We start from the raw sequence: 17882 nt of genomic DNA on the forward strand, positions 1-17882 counted from the left end.
TCTGTACAGCCAGTAAGAATTAACTGCTTTGCATAACAAGAATTTCCCATAGGAAATGTAATGAGCATAACAAAGTACACTGGAAACAAAAGGGTGCACGTAAGGAAGAAGAATAGAAACTGAAGCATAAAAAGTAAAAGAGTAAACCAGTTTTCTCTCATTTTCTCTAAAAGTAACAATTTGAATTCAAAGACAAAGGCAGAGAACCAGATATTTAAAAATCTTTGTATAAATTTTAAAAAGCATACATAGGACTGGAAGCACAAAAATATAACAAAAGCAAGACCAAATGTCATCTTTTGATCTATCAGTACCATCTGAAGCCTGTTTACATATTCTCTACATTTTTATTTCCTTTCCTTAGGTGAAAGTAGCATTCACAAGAAAGAATGCTACTGTGTACCACATCTCAGGCTCAAAAGTAAGCAGTACCTCACTCTTGTGATGAAGCCTTACTGAGATACAGTGACCTGGGCCCAGTGCGCACCTGTTCTCCTACAGGTGACCTATCCTCAGGTTTATTCCAAATCTAAAACTGTCTCCCCAGCATATTACCCAAAGAGTATCAAAGAGCTTGTATTAAAGACTTCCTTGTTCCCCCTTACCAAAAGGGAATGTTTTATTAACAGCTAAAGGAAGTTTGGATTGATTCTTGGTCTGCAGCTAAAAAAGATTTATGAGTTATTATTGATTTTCTTTGTTGTTCCTCAGCAAAGCAGCTCAGTAAGTACCTATAGCTGTTGAGATTCCCCAGAAGGATGCCTTGGTACACTGTGTTCAGACAGCTCAGACAAAAGCTTTTACTACCTGCTGCCTTTCTTTTTTAACATCTTTGAGTTTTTCCTTGGTTCAGTCTCCCCTTCATGTGAACTCTGTGACATCTCTCTGAAAGAATAAGTAAGAAAAAGAAAACAAAATCGCAGACAGTTTTTAAAATGCTCTACTTCTCTCCTGAACTAAATTCATTTTGGTAAAAGAAAGGCTCTTGCTATATAACTTCTGCAGTCACTGGTTTCACTGCCTCTGTTGGGGCTGCCAAAACAAAGTTGCAAAACCATAAACGTTCCTTTGTTGGGTCCCCGCTCCCTACGCACGCATCCCTCGTCGGCTGTGGGAAAGGAGTGTGTGAAAAGGGTTGATGCCATCAGGGAAAGGAGCCATCTCCTGAAGTCAGTCCCAGGCTGAGGTCACTCAGGGGATAAATACTTTTCCCCAAAGGCCTGTGGCTCCTGAGAACCAACTGTTTGCTTTGCCTGTCAGCAGGATTTTCTCTGCTCAATATATCAAGCTGCAGCAACCAGCTGGCTGGTTTGATCTGCCCGTAGTAATCAGCTGGCATCTTTCAGGTTTGTAGCCATTTCTCCTCTAGTTAGCACCCCAGCACAAGCCAACTGAAACATCTATCAAGAAAATCATTGTTAGAGCTGCTACCCTCATCAGCCAAAGACTGGCACTTGCCTTTGTTCCTGGAATAAAGGTGGAAGTTGAAAGCCTAAATACCACAGACCATATTTTGGTTGCTACATTTCAGTCTAGTTCCATTGAATTCACTTGTCTCTGCTGATTTATGCTGTCTGTGACTAAGATTTAAATAAAACTAAATAAAGGAAATTTGGAAACAGTATTTCCCATTTCTCTACCTTTGATCAAAGCTATTTATAAAATACATAGCAATACAGACAGGCAAATACAGATGAACTTCCTAAGTTTAAAAAAAAATATGGGGTAAAAAAGCTTAAGTATATGTGGAAAGTAAATATTAAGGAAGCTCAGTTAGTGCAGGCATTATGTTTTGAGTTTGATTGACATATCTCCTTAAGAAGTACGTTTTACAGTTTTAATATTAAAAAATGATTTTTTTATAAATAGCTTTTCACATACCATATTTTTAGTCTGTAATGTACCTGCATAAGGCAGAAGTTATTCCACGGGGTTCTTGAATATTTTCATAAGAATCATCTTTTTCTGCTGGTTCGGGTGACTGGAAGGTCTGTCTTTTGGAATTTGCTTTTTCACCTGAATTGACAAATGCCATGGATTAAAAAAGAAAGAATCACAAATAGTAGAGCTTGTCTGGTTTTGATTAACCTGAAGCAAAAAGTTATACTCTAACTTTTCCTACATACCTATTATTATTCCAAGGAAATCACTTCACTTTACATTAGCCCAGCCTACTGCTTTTTGACCACTGGTTAGTTCTCACACAGCAGGCTGTGAACTGCCACACTTGCTGAACACTGAAGTGAGTTTCCATGTGGTGCAACAGTTGAAAGCCCTATCATATATTTTCTTAGCAAGTAACTGAAAATGGCCTTTTATTACTGCCAAGCAGAAGAAAAGCCAGTTCATATTTTTGAGTGATCTGAATCAGAACATGATGTTAAAAATTCACTGCTTTGAGGGCCCTGACTGTGCAGTCACGGCACCTACCAAGGCAAACAATTCTGCACACCTGAGAAACAACAGCTGGGGAGAAAGACTTCAAAACTGTGCAGGGAGTGACCTGCTTTTCCCTTTCAGGCACCCATCCTGCCTTTCAGCATCCTTCAAATGTAACGCCATATGTTTCATTCTGATAATGACAGAAAGATTGCATGGCTCAAAGGATGACACTTGTACACTGCATCTGAAATGTGGACTGGGAAACATGACTGCCATTCTAAAAATCTGTCCCTAAGTATCTCTTGAGGAATGAATTAGTATAATTTGTCAAAACTAGAGTAAATTCATAAAAATAGATAAATAGATCAAGCTTCCTGATTCAGGAGGATTGTACTTTTGAGTACATGTGTAGGAGGCAATTCTTCCATTCTGCCAGGAGAACGAAAGCTGGGTGATTCAACTCTGCAGTTCTCCCATGGATTTAGCAATTGAGGTGAACAGAGCTGTTTCTAAAGGATATGAAAAAGACATGAAGAATGTTTTGGTTTCAGCAGGGCAAAGCCTTACCTGAGTGGACACAATGTAATCTGTAGGTTAAAGGCGGCTCTGGAGTGAGGAAAGGTGATACTTGTTTGTGCTGCTGGAGAACTGTGTGACCTTGAAAGGGTTCCTTACTTTTCTACATCCCAATTAGGGAAATGGCACTGATGAAAAATCTCTCCTGAAACTCCAATGTGTTATACTGCAAAATCTGCACTGATTTGTGGAATTATGTGGGTTTTTTTCTGAACAATTCAGGATAGTACCAACCTGCTCTCTTGCTCCTTTTGGAAGGCTTCTTCCTCACAGTCAGTGGAACTCGGGTCAGCACAGCCAACTCACTCACAAAGTCCTGCTCTGCTTCCTGCATGCAAGGACAAAGCAGCAATCACTCAACACAACACAGCTCAGTTCTGTGTTATGTTATTACATGTGGTACAACAAAACAGGCACATCACTGCAGAAACACAGGAAACAATATGGGAAACAATCAGGCAAGTGTTCCTACAAGATAGAGATGAATCTCAGCACTCATTCCAACCAGGGTAGCAAAGAGACCCCTACAATCTGTCCCATGTTTCCTCATTGAATGCTTAGATCTCTGAACCATTTTACCCTTAGCTGATTCTCCAGCTCAGCTCCTAGGCTGTGCAATCCCAGCAGCTTCTGCTTCAGACACTCCAGACGAATTTGCTGCCGCAGTTCAAACTGAGCCAAAATCTTGTTCTGCTGGAGCGCTATCCTGGTCAAGAGAAATGTAAATGTATGGATGTTGCTCAGTGCAAGGGAGGAATACAATCCTGTCAAAGTCTATTTAGAAGGTTTTGTAGAGAGTAAGGCTCATTAACAGTATTGGCCCAGCCACCTTCTGCTGGGACAGAAAATTTTGTGGTAGATTTTTAGATTTACTTATTTTAATAACCTGCCCTGGATGTCCATAGGATACAAGGTCCTTTTGGAGGTAGGAATTACAGGAGTTTGCAGTGTCTATGCCTGGATTTTGGGAACTGGAATTCAGCTCTAAAGCCTGTTTCTAGGATCAGTTTTACTGTCTGCCTGCCAAAGGGCCAAGGCAAACAATGTTCAAAGATCTGTTCAAAGATCAGGTGTGAGAATAAGGGATTAAGGATTAGGCATTTCATCCAGGCCTCTTCAGTACTGAGCCATCATCAGAACCAGACTGAGCCATCAACATGGTAATTAAAATTTGGGAATTGAAAGCATTAACTGCTATATTCTTCACTTGTTTTACTTTTCTGGTTAAAGATTATTATTATTATTACAGTACAACCTGCATGGCTGCAACTTTGCTGCATCTGTATTTCTTCCGTTCTCTTGCCTGATCTACCTTAAAGCAATGCTGCCAATCAACCATCAAATTCCTCAGGGAAGGAGGTAACACAAATCCTTTCTGACATTTACACTTAATGAAGTTGCTACTGTAATGCTCACTGCTTACAGAGGTTACCTTTGAACATCTGCTTTTTGAACTCACACTCCTAACCTTGCACCAAGGGCAAAAAGAAATAAAACAATAAAACAATGTCGAGTTTATAGGAGTTAGACAAATTAATGTAAACTTTGTCTTTAATTTACAAAGGACTAGACCATAAAGAAATCATAATGGCAATAGGAAAATGGGTTAGATTACTGATTATTATGATATCAGCTTAGATGCTGCATAGCTTCAATCCCACACTTCTGCTTTTGTGAAAACAAATTTCATTGTACTTTGTTTAAAGATACGAGAATAGATTATAGGAGAAAAAAGAAATGAGAAAACAGCTGGAAAGTGAATTTGTATGTCAAATAAATGATAAATTTGGTAATGAATAACTAACAGATCTTTTATGAAACCCATTATTATACAAATACATTTCTCTACTCACTCAAACAGGAATAAAAACGTGGGCAATGATACCTTTCAATTTAGAAGAAACAGAATGTCTAAAGAAATATTTAACTTCTTTACAATGCCAAAATTGAAGGTGTCATATTTTGCTGGATGATAAACCAAGAATAAAGACATAAAATGATTACAAAAATGTATAATGTACATGACTAGCCATAGAGCTTTTTCTGACAACTTATGCTTTTTTAATTGCAGTGCTTTTTGTCTGGACTTAATTTTCATTTAATCAGTAATTAATTAAATATTTTTATTTTAAGGACTCCGCTCTAAATTTAGTGCAAGTAATCTTGATTTTTCAAGGCATTCACTGAAGCCTTCTTTCCACTTTGAGTATTTTTTGGGCTTCAAGCATTTTCTCTTCATTATGGTATATGTTTTCTCCACAGCAAACTAACAAACACTTTTGATGTTCAAAGTATAAAGGATGGAATGTAGTGAATTACATTCAGCATTGGTTCCCATCCCACATTTATGTTAAATTTCTTTTAAAATTTAGCATATGTTTTGGCATTGTATTTCATTCTCTCTTTTCAAACTGCCTAAGTACAGTTCTTCAATCTGTAACTAATGACCATCAAAAAGTTTACTTAATAAGAATGTAATTCTGTGAGATCAAAAGGCAGACATCATTTGGCAATAGGTATTTCTTTTCCATCAAAGAGAAGTATGAAATGCAAACTCAAGACATTTATTCAGCTAGACATTCATGTAGATCTGCAATCACTCACAAAGTTTAAACAGACAGCAGTGCTGCTGCCTGGTCTAACCTTTGGTGGACCGTGGATGACACATTTAGGAGGCCTTTGGTGTGCTTTTCTTTCAGTGCCAGTTCATTCTCTTTATTCTTCAGTCTGATCCTTTCATTTCCTTCTGCTGAAATAATGTTTTTGAAAAATTTTCTGCTCAAAATTAAAAACTCTGAGTTGTGACAACCTTCATCACAAATTAACCCTGATTCTAGGTAGTCTTTCCAAACTTACTGCTCCTTAGGGATATTAAGTACTTCTTACACACTCTGCCATTGTGATCTGCTGCAAAGAGAATACTTTGTGCATCATTTAGCTGAGATATGAATGTCACTGAATTCCTTCTTCTCCCACTAGGCCAAGTGATTAACATGGAATTTGAAGCAGAAATTTTCTAAAAAGACCTTGACGCCTTAAGCAGGAACTGTATTACCTAAACAAAAAAATGCATTATACAGAAAACCCTCCACACAGATGTGACTTATTGCTGGGTGCCCAGCTTCACAAGACATCCCTCAACTGACAGGAAACTATTCTGGTTACTTTTGCATTTGCTCACACTCTGTAACTGAGTGCTTATTTGCTGATCAGGCTCCTGACTCTGCCCCTGAACAGGGGCTTGGGCACACCTGACAGACAAGAGCTTGCACCACTCTATTTAAATTGAACAGGAGGGAGATGGATGGGTTTGTAACAGATCAGGGTACATCATCTTCATCTGGGGAGCATCCAACCTTCTCTGAACACTCAGAGAGGCTGACAGGCACCTTTCCTTCCACCTGCACCATCAGGGAGCAGTTATTGAACGTACTCTGGGCTGGGCTGGGCTGGGCTGGGCTGGCTGTGAGAGGGAGGTACTCCCCACCTTTCCTCCTGTGACTGTGCCTGGCAGACTAAATTCAGATTTCCCTGGTCAAGGGATGCCAGAAGAAGCAAAATCCTCTAGCCTTACACTAAGCACAGTTATTGGGAAACAAAATTGTCTTGCAGTTGTCAGTACCATACGAACCTTGTAAGGATTTCAGATGTTGAAGCTTTTTTCCTTCATACTCTTCTGTGATTTTTCCTAATTGCTGGTAGTAGTTTTGCACCAGTCTATTGATATTATTGCTGGTCCCATATACACTTTCAACAGCAGATTCCACCAGTCTCTCCTGTATCACACAGTACAAGTCACAATTCATTTTCCAAGCCCAAAAGTGTTTTGATGTGTTTAAAAAAACCCCATACCTAATTTGGTATGTGCACACAAAATTGTGAATTTAAAATGTGGGTTTAAAAATGGGACAGATTGAGATACTGAAAACCATGCAACATTTCAATATGAAAAATTGCAGCAAAACCTTTCTAATTTGCCTCAACTCCATCTGGGAAGAAGTCATTCCCCTATCCATTCAATCTCTACAGCACATTTTAACAGTCAAGCCAACTGCCAGCAAAGCAAGCTAATCTATGTGTAGCTCTGCTGTGACTTTCCATTACAAAGAAAATCCAAATATTTACTTGGGAAAAAATTACTGATCTATGATGTAAGTTTTAATTTTAATTATTTATCTTTGAATTAATAATAAGCTGGTAGAATGCAATCTATTAATTAATTACAAACCCTTAATCACTAGATAATAATCTCTATTATTTTCTTTTTTTTTTTGTTATTCTCTGCCATCAAGAGTTGTGACAATTTTTTTCCTGTTCCAGTGTTTGACTTAAAACCTGTTTTGGCTGCTGTAGCAAATACTGTACTGCTACATAAGTGCCAGATTGCAAATACTTTGCAAAAAATTATGCTCAGTTTAAACACAGGTCCTAAAGATTTTCTGCTGATACGTCCAAGCATAGGTTAATGCATATATTAAATTGCTTTCCACCTGTGCAAGGCAGCCCTTGTTTTGTTTGGAAAACAGCTATTGACCCTTTCCATACCTTGAAGTCCTGTTCATGATCTGAACTCCTTTTTTCAGCTTCCCCTCGGGCATACTGCAGCAGTGTCTGCCCAATCACCTGCTCCATGTGCTGCTGAAGAAACTGAAGAGCTTCTTGGATTTCTGTGACTAGCTGCTGGTGAAATTCTAAATTGGTTTCTTGTGTTTCTTCCTCAAGCTTCTCCTCCTCTTCACGAATGTGGGACTCCTGGTAATCAGACAGAAAGACAGCACTGCCATTTAAATATGTTAACAATTGTAGTCAGCCTCACTTTGAAACGAAGTCCTGCATTCAGAATGTTACAGTTTTAGTAATTATAATAATATAATTTACAGAGGAAGTTTGTAGAGCCATTTAACACATTTGTCTTTACAACAGAACTATAGCCTCTGTCATGATATGTACAAAAAAGCTGCATCCTGTCCTATCAGTCACTCTAAGTGCTGTATTCCCATGTATGTGAAATATCCTGAGTCCAGGAAGGGACAATTGTGGATGCCTTGATAAACTGCACAGAAGCAAGGCAAGTACATTTATGCACCAGGAATGCTTGCACAGTCTGTGTGGTCTATCTGAGAAAAACTTGGTTTGCTGGTACTTGGGAGTACCAAGACCCTTGGGAGTACCAGTGGCCCTTGGGACAGGTCACAAAAGTGTGTTATAACACTTGAAAACCATTTGCACAACATCCTCTGCTGGTGAGTTCTAAAGCTTCTCCACATATTTCTTAATTTTGAACCTGCCATCTGGTAACATGGCTAGGTGCTCTCTTCTTTTATTAGAAACATGTGAAAAATGGTTCTCTATTCACAGATTTGATGCCAGTTTTAAAACCTAGGATATTCCAGAAGGCACCTATTTTTTAGGCTGAAGAGTTCAAGTCCTTTCAGGTCTTTGGACCATCCTTGCCTCCAATTTTGTGCATAAAAAGCGCACACTTATGATCTAAGCTCTCTTTAGTGAACAGCAGTATCTGCTTACCAGCATGGTCTGTTCTGTCATCCTTGAGTGTAGTAGTCTGCCATAGATGGCCTAATCTGTTGCTGATGTCTTTCTTATATTTATACATTCAGTAAAGGCTAAATAACATAAAAATATTCTGGAAGATGTGATAGTACCTATTTGATGCCTCCTTGAAAATAAGAAATGCAAGTAGAAAAGGAACATTCATCTGTAGAAATATTCTTGTTAATGCTGGGTTGTTATGACATGTTATATTTATAGTTAAGACTTATGTTTCTGAGGTTTTTGAGAAAACTGGAATGTCATTAAACTGTTTCTCGTCTTTTTTTAGAGACCCAATGTCATGTGATTATGCCCAAGCTAGGATTCATTAGTCACTTTACATTCTATATGAAATCAATAGATAGACATGTCATTGTCCACCAGCATAAAACTGGCCCAAGCAAAAATTAAGTTTGGGTAACACAACACAATGTATCTAAGAATCTGGTTGAATGTCTGTAAATTAACCTCTTCCTGAACTCTTTACAGATTTTTTTTAGTTTTGGAGGATGTTTGTAACATGTTTTTTCTCTCTTGACTTTTCCCAATTCCACACCTATGCCCTACTTTTTCAGCAGCAAGAAGCTAGCAAGCGTATTCTTAGGCACTTCCTTGGGAGATGGGTTTTAGTTGGAATTTGAAAGAGGCTGTAATGGAGAGATGCCATAGGAACACTACTACCTGAGGACATTTCATTTTCATTAGGGAAGGCAGTGATTGCATCAATTAACATCTCCATGTGAGCTAAGTGAGAGGGAGTAACGGAAAGCAAGAGGAATGCAGGGACATGCAGTTGCATTTTATTATATTTTATTTCTTCTGAAGGTTAATGAGTTTTTCAGATTTTCAAACTTAAAAGAAACTGCTTCAATTGCTATTTTTCAAATATGAAAACAGCAGGACACAGATTTTCCTTATTCCTCTTCCATGTGGAGATTGAGGGTTTGTATGATGAAAATCAAAATTAGAGGGGTAGAGAATTTTACCTCTCAGCTAATTACACAGCAACAGCATGGAGCACAGAGCTGCAAAGTGTTTGATGGGTTCAAGCCATATGTGCAGCAGCAGTGGGTTGGGCAAGCTGGGAGGGTTGTCTGAAGTTGAAATATGAAATGTGGTGTTGCTCTACATAAATATCCAATGCAGTTAATTAAATAACCAACAACACTTAATAGATCAACACTAAAAAGCAGTCATGAACAGATGTGAAAGTGACCTATGGGAACGTCATGTCTAAAAATCCCTTAAACTTTCTTTTGTCTTCATGACTTAAAGTAGCCAGATAATTTGGGAGGATTGGGAATGGATGCTGATCTTCTTAAGGACAGAGAGAGAGGAAAAAAATGAAAAATTATGACAGTATAGAAGAATTGATTTGTGTGGTAGGAGTAAGAACTTCTCCTAATGCTACAGTAAGAACTTCTCAAATGCATATTACGATCCCCAGCAGAATTAGTAGGAGGTTCTCTTACCCTGAAGCAGGAGCTTTGCAGAAGTCCTTTACACATGCTGGCATCCTTCTTGCATTAGTATTTTCATATAAATAAATTGCTAAATAAGCTTGCTAGGACACTCAATAAAGTATAAGGGATTTTAAAATGTCTGCCCAAATGACAACAGGCACACTCAAGGAACTCCTACGCCAGCAATGCACATTTTTGACAGAGACTATTTTTCTTTCTTGTTGGAGCTTGAACAGTTTTTGTTGCTGGGGTTTTTTTTTTGGTTTTTTGTAGTTCAGGTCTGCAACAGCCACTTCTAATGCCAAATATCACAGCATTTGAGAGCTCTGGAGATAACCCACCTGGGCACCATACCTACCACTGCCTTCTGTAGCTGCCACTGGTCCTCATCTTGGCACAGGGAGGATCCCTTCTGCAGGGTGTGTTGCTCTCTCAGCTCCTGAAGTGAGCTCTTCTTTCTGGCCAGCCGCATGCGCGCCAGGGCTGCCATTCCAGCTCTTCGCAAGGTGAACCTTCTGAGCACTGAGCACAGCAGAAGTTGGTGCTTTTGCAAGATATAGCTAACAGACCTGTGAAAAGGTCCATTAAAAATCCATCAGTGAAGCTGCTTGCACACCTGTGTTCAGCAAAATCATTCCTTAAAGGTGAGAAGAGTTATTCTTCACTCTGTGAAACGCCTTTTTGTACAAAGCATGCCTTGGAAAGCTGCTCAGGTGTGAAGAATGGGTTCTGCTGTGTTACACTTCTAGTTCTGTCACACTGAAGTTAAATTAAAAAGAAAACAGAAATAAAATAGCTAAATAACCATCTACATGTTGCTGGAATGAACACTTTATCTTGCAGAAAATGCAACTCCACTGTGACACAGGGAGTGCAGAGAGAGGCTGGTTCTAGAAACCACTCACAAACACAGCAGATACTCATAAAGCACCAGTGACAAATCACGTAAGACTATTTTTTCTAATATCCAGGAGTTATGATATGTCTATTTTTCTAAATTTGCTCTTGATACCCTTTTGATATGAAAAACTAGACCAATTGCCTCTGTCTGAAGTGCTCAACACTGCTTCCCACAATGTAATGTACACAAGTTTTTATCTGGGCATGCAACAGTGAAGTTTTACCCCACTGCTCATGGATGAAACTGTGCTTACTCATCACTGAGGCATCCTAGTCTGCTCACGACACCTTGAATTATCTTCTCTTGTTTCTCAGACAGGTGCTTTTGCATCACAGCAGACAGAGCATATTCTCTTATCCAGAGCTAAAAGCAGGAAAAAGAATTACAAATATAAGATACTCGGATTTCAGCCAGTCACTGCATAAAGAAACAATGGTTTATTTTGCTAGAAAAATCATCCCTTGCTTTTAAAAACAAACTCATGCTGAATTAAAATTATTCTACTTAGGAATATTCTTTTTCAATTATCAAAATCTTAAACAAAACTCACTGAAAAGAAAAGCTTTGCATTGGTTTGGATCAGCCCCGAACTGTGCTTCCTACAGATTTTTTGGTTTCAGCAACAGAGGAACAAGAAAAAAAATAACAATACGGTGCAAAATACTGCATTGACTCTTATCAGCAGGTTTCAGCAGGCTTTTTATTTGTTTTTATCTTTTCACTAGTAGAGAATATAGTTTTTATTTGCACTGAACAAAATACAGCTATCAACTTCCATCACACTTCTGTAACAGTAAACAGTGCTAATAATTGGAAATGGAGATTAAGTGATTAGGGAGTTATATGGAATGCAAGTTTACAGCTCCTTCACAGTGATATTTAGATTGAAGAATTTAATCTTTAAATGAATTTTGATGGATTTGCCATTAGACTGTAAACTTTTGGAGATATGGAGTTAAGATTTTGTTTAGTATGTTGCCAGTATTTAAGGAATAGTAAGTCATAAGCTGGAATATTTGCAAGTTTCCAACTCTTACTGTAAAATGAAGAGTATAATTTAGGCTACAGACAGATGAATAAAAGTAGGTTACCTGCTGATGTATTCAGAGACTTAAATTAAATATAATACCCAGGATGTCCGACAGTTTCACTTTGTGTTCCAGCATCATTCAGAACATGAGGGACTAAATTTTCAATTATGGCAGACAGGTAGGTTTCACTAGATCAGTATGTCCAGAAAAGGATTAGATATTGTCCTGATTGCAGGAGGGAGTGAAGCTTAGTGCAGTGTGGGCACATCCAAGTTGTTATTCTATACCACCCACATCATACAGGTGGGAGTGGTTTTGGGGTGAAAATGAGCACACTCTTCAGAAGTGGGCACCATTTTGTCTCTCTCCAGAAGGGTGTCAGCATCAGCCCCTGCAGATCCAGCCCCCACTGCACCCCTGCAGCTCCAGGACCTGGTGCTGAAAGGACAGCGGCAACAGCGCACATAACAGCAGGGCTGAACACACAGAGCCCGTGCAGAGGCTGCCACGGGGCAAGGACTGGTGGGACTGAACGCCAGAACACTTGAGAGGAACCCCACTGAGCCTGAGCCAGCTGAGCTGAGCTGAAAGGAGGTGGCAGAATGGTTGGAAAAGTGGCAGTGACCGGCAGGACCAGCACAGTGGGGCGGGAGAAACAGCGGCACAGACACCTGTGCAGAAGTGAGCCCAGCAGAGCAGCAGCACAGCCTGACTCAGGGGATTTATTTGTCACTGACTTCCATTGTTTCAGGCTGGGGAGTGTGGGAAATGTTAGCCATGGGAGTTCCCTTGCCACCCCGCCTTTGTTCCTGATGGCCACATAGGTAGTGATTGGGAATGGTCTCCAAATCACCTTTGTCTGGGGAACCAAGTGAACACAACCTACAGGGAGCATCTGCCATCTCGTTTTTTTCCAGTGGTGAACTCCTGTTTTCTGGGTAAAACACTTCTCTTTGTGTACACCTTTGCTATTAATATTGCTGTTGTTATTGTGAATTTCTTACTCCATGGCTTTGTGCTTTCAGTAAAGTGTTATCTCAACCCATAGTCTCTGCTTTTGCCACTCCCTTACCAGAACAGGCAGGGGAAGGGGAGGGGTTCATTTGTAGTTTAGTTTCCATCTGGTGCTAAAGCCAGCACAAATGCATAATTGCACAATTGTTAGTGTTAGAAATGAGGAGTGGTATTGGTCCTCTCTGTTGGATATTTTCTCTGCTGGAGCTTTTTCATTGTGAAGCAGTGATCTGTGCAGGAGAGAGGCTTTCTCTCTGAGCACAGAATGAACTCCCCTGGGAAGTGCAGAGAACATCAGAAACTTTGTTTTGGCTTCAAAATAAAAATGTATTTCTTTCATAGCTAGTGCCTTCTCTGTGGAATACACAGTGACACATCTAACTGACCTCTCTCCATGTAGAAAACCTTAACAAAACACATGTTCCTGAGCAGGATGCCTGACAAGGATGGCAGGGCAGGCAATCAACAACAAGTGACAGATGGGAAGAGTGCAGCTGAGCATGAGAAGCACAACCCAAAAGACTGCATGGCACTGGAGACCCACCAGGCTGCTCTTGGCAAGAGCTTCAGACATACCTGTGTAGTCAGATCTCAACTAATCTGGGGCTAGGTGAGTCTGATAATCACAGAGCACAGCTGAGCACACTGTCTTCTCTGACTGCATGCTGCAAGCATCAAATTAAGGTCTATCAGGTCTTCAGGTATTATCATGACAGATGGCAAAGACGTGCTTGAAGCAATAATTGTTATAAGCATTTCCCTTTAGCAGCTCTGTGGATTTAGCTCCTAGAGTTTCACACCTCTCTGCACACACCTTGTAAATCCATCACATTGTGTACTTTAATGTCTCTTTCAGCAGTTCAAAGAAAGTCTGAAAACGACCTTTTACTTTCCAGAAGTAATTTTATTTCCAATGGGAAAGGAGCTGTGGTTCCAATGAACTGCGGTTCAGCTGTGGGTTTCCATAATTTTTGGAGACCTGATTATTTACTGAGAAGTTGCTCTTGAAGGGCAAGTCAAACAGCATGAGGGTATACATCATCAAGAGATAGAACACCTTCAGGAGATGATACCTGAATTGCAGTCAGAATGGCAAATAATATAATATTGCAGCCAAGAACCCAAAATATAGCACCTCATTTGCTATCAGTATGTCCTATCCAAAAGTATATCCTATAACTGTCAGTGATAACAATGACAGTGCTTCTTGTAGCTGTTCTTTACTTCTGTTGACAAAGAAACTGCCTAGTTCTGTAGTAGTGAGGAGTTCCTTATAAAGAATAAGTCACCTTTTCCGTTTAGAGTGCCTTTGAGGTAGTCCATATGCAGAATGTATAAAATGACTCTGCACCTCCCTGAGACCAGTGGCAAAGTGAGAATACAGCAGAAATTCCTCCAGTACACAGTTATTAACCTGGACACTAAAAATACCTCAGTCATGTAAGTAGTAAGAGAACAAGAGAAAAGGAGGAGGAATCATTACACATTTATGATGAGGATAAAAAAGGAAGACTGAGAATTAGACCAAATACCAAACCAGCGTTTCACCTCAAAAATGCCATTAGGAAGATGATTAAGATAGAAAGGATGAGCTGGAATAAACAGGACATTGTATGTTTAATTGGAAGCAACACCTAGGCAGCTCACTGGGATGGGCTAGCTGAGCTGGGTATTTTCCACCTCCAAAATACTTGAAGACCTCACACAGAGAGGCAGAAATGTGACAGCAAAGATTCTCTTGGAATGTCGAGGCTGTTGGCACGTGGTTGAAAACCAGCAAAACAGAAACTTTCTCAAAACTTTTTCAGGGCAGGTGTCAAGGTCAGGCTTTGTGCTTGCACCGATACTTCACTGTTGGGTCAAGTCAGCAGGCACATCTCCAAGCCTTCCTGTTCTTGGGATCAGCCTCACTTTGCTCAAAGAGAGGTTGTATGGAGGGGACAAACTCATGCTGCTGCACAAACTTAGGGGCTGGAATGGAGTTCAGGCTCTCTGATCCCTGTATTTGACCAGTAAAACCAGTGACAAAAGTATGGTAAATGAGGGAGTAAAGCTCTAAGGAATGTCTGGCTTCTTGAAGTGTTATTCCAGTCACTATGACAAAATTAACCAGAGAAAGTGACAAAATGCCCACCTTGTCAAAACTGGTAAACAGGGGCCAGTTCAGCTTTCTGGGTAACAAGCAAGGATGTGGGAATGGACGGAAATCTCATCCTATTTTTATTCTGTAGGTTTCCAAATATTTTGCTTCTCAGTCACAGGTCCATTACAAGATCTTCTGAAGCACTGCTGGAAGTTAAGTATTACTTTCTGGCAATAAAGGTGAGGAATATGCCTCTCCTTTCTGTTTTGACACCTTTAGCACAGATTGTTCAGGGAATGAAAGTAAAGTGATTTCTCGTCTCGGCCTGTAGATGGGGTGTGATGCACACTGACTGCCAAGTGAGTGTCAGCCTGGTGCGGGAGGCTGCTCCCTGAAACTGCTCTCTACAGAAATCATGAATTAGGGACTATGTGGGAAAATGCTCAAAATTTATTTCCATTAGTCATTTATTCCCATTTGCCTCACTCATATCCTCAAGCCTACAAGGCAAAGTTATATATGAAACTGATTTTTTTCTTTCCAGTTCTTTCCAGTTCTTTTCACCCAAAGGACATCATATTCCAGACAGGTATAAATGCTAGGAAAGATCATCTAAAAAAAGGTGGTTCAAGTAAAAGGGAAAAATGTCTTTTAGAGCCACTTTGAAAAGCACACACAAATTCCCCGGTGAAAAGTCTTCTGGTGTTAAGGCTTCCCAAGCCTGTAAAGCAGGTGATTGTAACTCCCAGCATAGCACATTTACCAAGAGGCAAACGAAAGACATATCTCCTGCAGCAAAATGCCTGACAACTTAAAAGGCTGACAATATGACTGCTGATTTATGGATCTTTTGTCAAACCCAAAACTCTAACATCTATGGGCTCTCCCAAATGACATAATCATCTGGCACAAGTGTCCAATATCTCTTCTTCTTAAGGTGGAAACCAAGTGTCCTTTTTTGTAGGACGCAAGTGTCAGCTTATTGCTAAAATGTTCATGCTGCTGTTTTATAGTAGGAAAGGGAAAAGAAATGCACATTGCATTTGAACACAATATAATGCATTGTTATATTTTTCAGACTCATGAAAATTTACCAGCCTAGCTTTGGTGGAATAGCTATCTCCCTGCATGCTCTCTTTGAGGATAAAGCAGTTCAAATCCTTTCCAAAAAGCCACAAGCATTAAGTTAAGAAAAGGTACTTAGGCTCCTGCACAGAATATTGTCTTGAGGAATCATAAGATGAATTTCTCACTAAGAGAAACTCTTATCTCTTCTTGGAGTTTATCCTGCAGAATCACTTGTCCTTAGGACAGCTCTGTCTGCCACTCAGGAAATTTTGTATTGAACAAAGCCCAGCTGCAGTGCTGATGACTCAGAGACCAATGGGAGAGCTCTGTCACTGCAAAGTTAATTCCTCTACAGCTCTGTATCTCAGTAATTACTGTTAATGATGTCAGCAAACCCTTTATTATTTTATTTTAGATTTTTTTTTTTCCAGCTAGGAAGTCATCTGCTCTACATTATGCATGCTAGGGTACACAAAGTGAGGGAAAGTCAATTTTCTAATTTAAATAAGCTATGCTTGGGCATGACCAGAACACCTGAATTCACATACAATGAATCCATCACACAGTGCTGCTCAAAGACCTATTATCTGGCAGCTGAGTGCTGGAGATGAACTAATCCTTTAAATCCTTTGAGAAAAATTCCCAGGGTATGGTTTCTCCACCCAACAGTGTGCCCAGTGATAGCAACAGAGCAATGCACAAACAGCATTTTTGGACCAAAACAACATACTTGAGACTCCGTGGGGAGTCTCTTGTTTGTTAAACACATCCCCTCTAGCCCTGAACAATGGCTGAGGTTCAATGGGACAGTGGAATGGACACAGCAGGGATGCCCTATGTGCTCTCTGACATGACATTATTCACAAGTTGCACACCAGAACCTCCTGCTTCTCTCTGGTTTTTTTATGACAGTGAATCCACCACATTGCTGAGGGCTCTGTGTGCTACAAGATGTGCTCGTAGTTCACCCACCAGACCAGGCTGCTCAGGCCATGCACATACAAGGACAGGCAATTTGTGCACCCTTGATGAATGTGAAAATCAACAGCAAGGTTTAAACTTGACAAGTCAGGTATTCTAATCTAATCCTTGATTAAAAGGGGCAAAATAATTAAAAAAAAAAATTGAGGTCTGACATTGTTTCATTAATCACCGAATGCCAAAATCAAACACTAAATGCCAGCCAACAGTCCTAGAAAATACAAATGTAACTGAGCATGTGAGCAGACCCACTGGCATCAGTGGTTGGTCCCAAGCACAGTTTAGTTTAGTTTAGTTTGCTAAATAACCCTGTGACACCAAACCAGAAAAACAGAATTGTTTTTCAAAACAGGTCAGTTACAATAATGGAAATATAAAAAGATTAGCAAGGTGCATGTTGCATAACTCCAGATTAAGGAAAATATACAAGAAAAAAAGGAAATGTCTCAATGTTTTCAATGAAAAAGTTTACTTTTGTATTGCCAAGGGTGTCCTAAACACACTGGTTAGCAAACAACCCTACCAGACTTAGCAGGGAGCCCACGGTTTCCTGAATCACAGTGTTTTACAGCAGAATCCTAAATGTGAGTGGGTGAAAAAGTTGAACACCTTAATGCAGTTTTCAATAATTAGGGACTTGCTCAGTACCTCATTAACAATGTACTGGATTGTCTAGGCACTTTGGAGAATGAGGGCAAGGGAAAGTATGATTCTGCTAGTGTTAAAGAAATCTGCTAACCTTTTATTTAAGAAGCCCCAATTACTCTATACATTGCAGCACACACAACATTTAGGAAAGGACACCTTAGAATAGAGAAGGTCTTTCTTTGACT

General features: G+C 39.8%; 1 protein-coding gene across 1 annotated transcript in view; it reads right to left on the minus strand.

Annotated features, from left to right (window-relative positions):
• Nucleotides 1-17882, minus strand: part of EVC (EvC ciliary complex subunit 1) — a gene marked incomplete at its 5' end in the record, with an annotated part of 49308 nt that continues 31426 nt past the window's right edge. The window contains 10 exon segments of the mRNA XM_084203867.1: nucleotides 1-836; nucleotides 839-885; nucleotides 1905-2016; nucleotides 3193-3286; nucleotides 3538-3664; nucleotides 5602-5707; nucleotides 6590-6734; nucleotides 7504-7710; nucleotides 10330-10540; nucleotides 11126-11235. Of these exon segments, the coding sequence (XP_084059993.1) occupies nucleotides 787-836; nucleotides 839-885; nucleotides 1905-2016; nucleotides 3193-3286; nucleotides 3538-3664; nucleotides 5602-5707; nucleotides 6590-6734; nucleotides 7504-7710; nucleotides 10330-10540; nucleotides 11126-11235 (1209 nt within the window). The 3' untranslated portion in view covers nucleotides 1-786.

This window comes from Fringilla coelebs, assembly GCF_963513975.1.
Source record: "Fringilla coelebs genome assembly, chromosome: 4".
Classification (NCBI taxonomy): domain Eukaryota; kingdom Metazoa; phylum Chordata; class Aves; order Passeriformes; family Fringillidae; genus Fringilla; species Fringilla coelebs.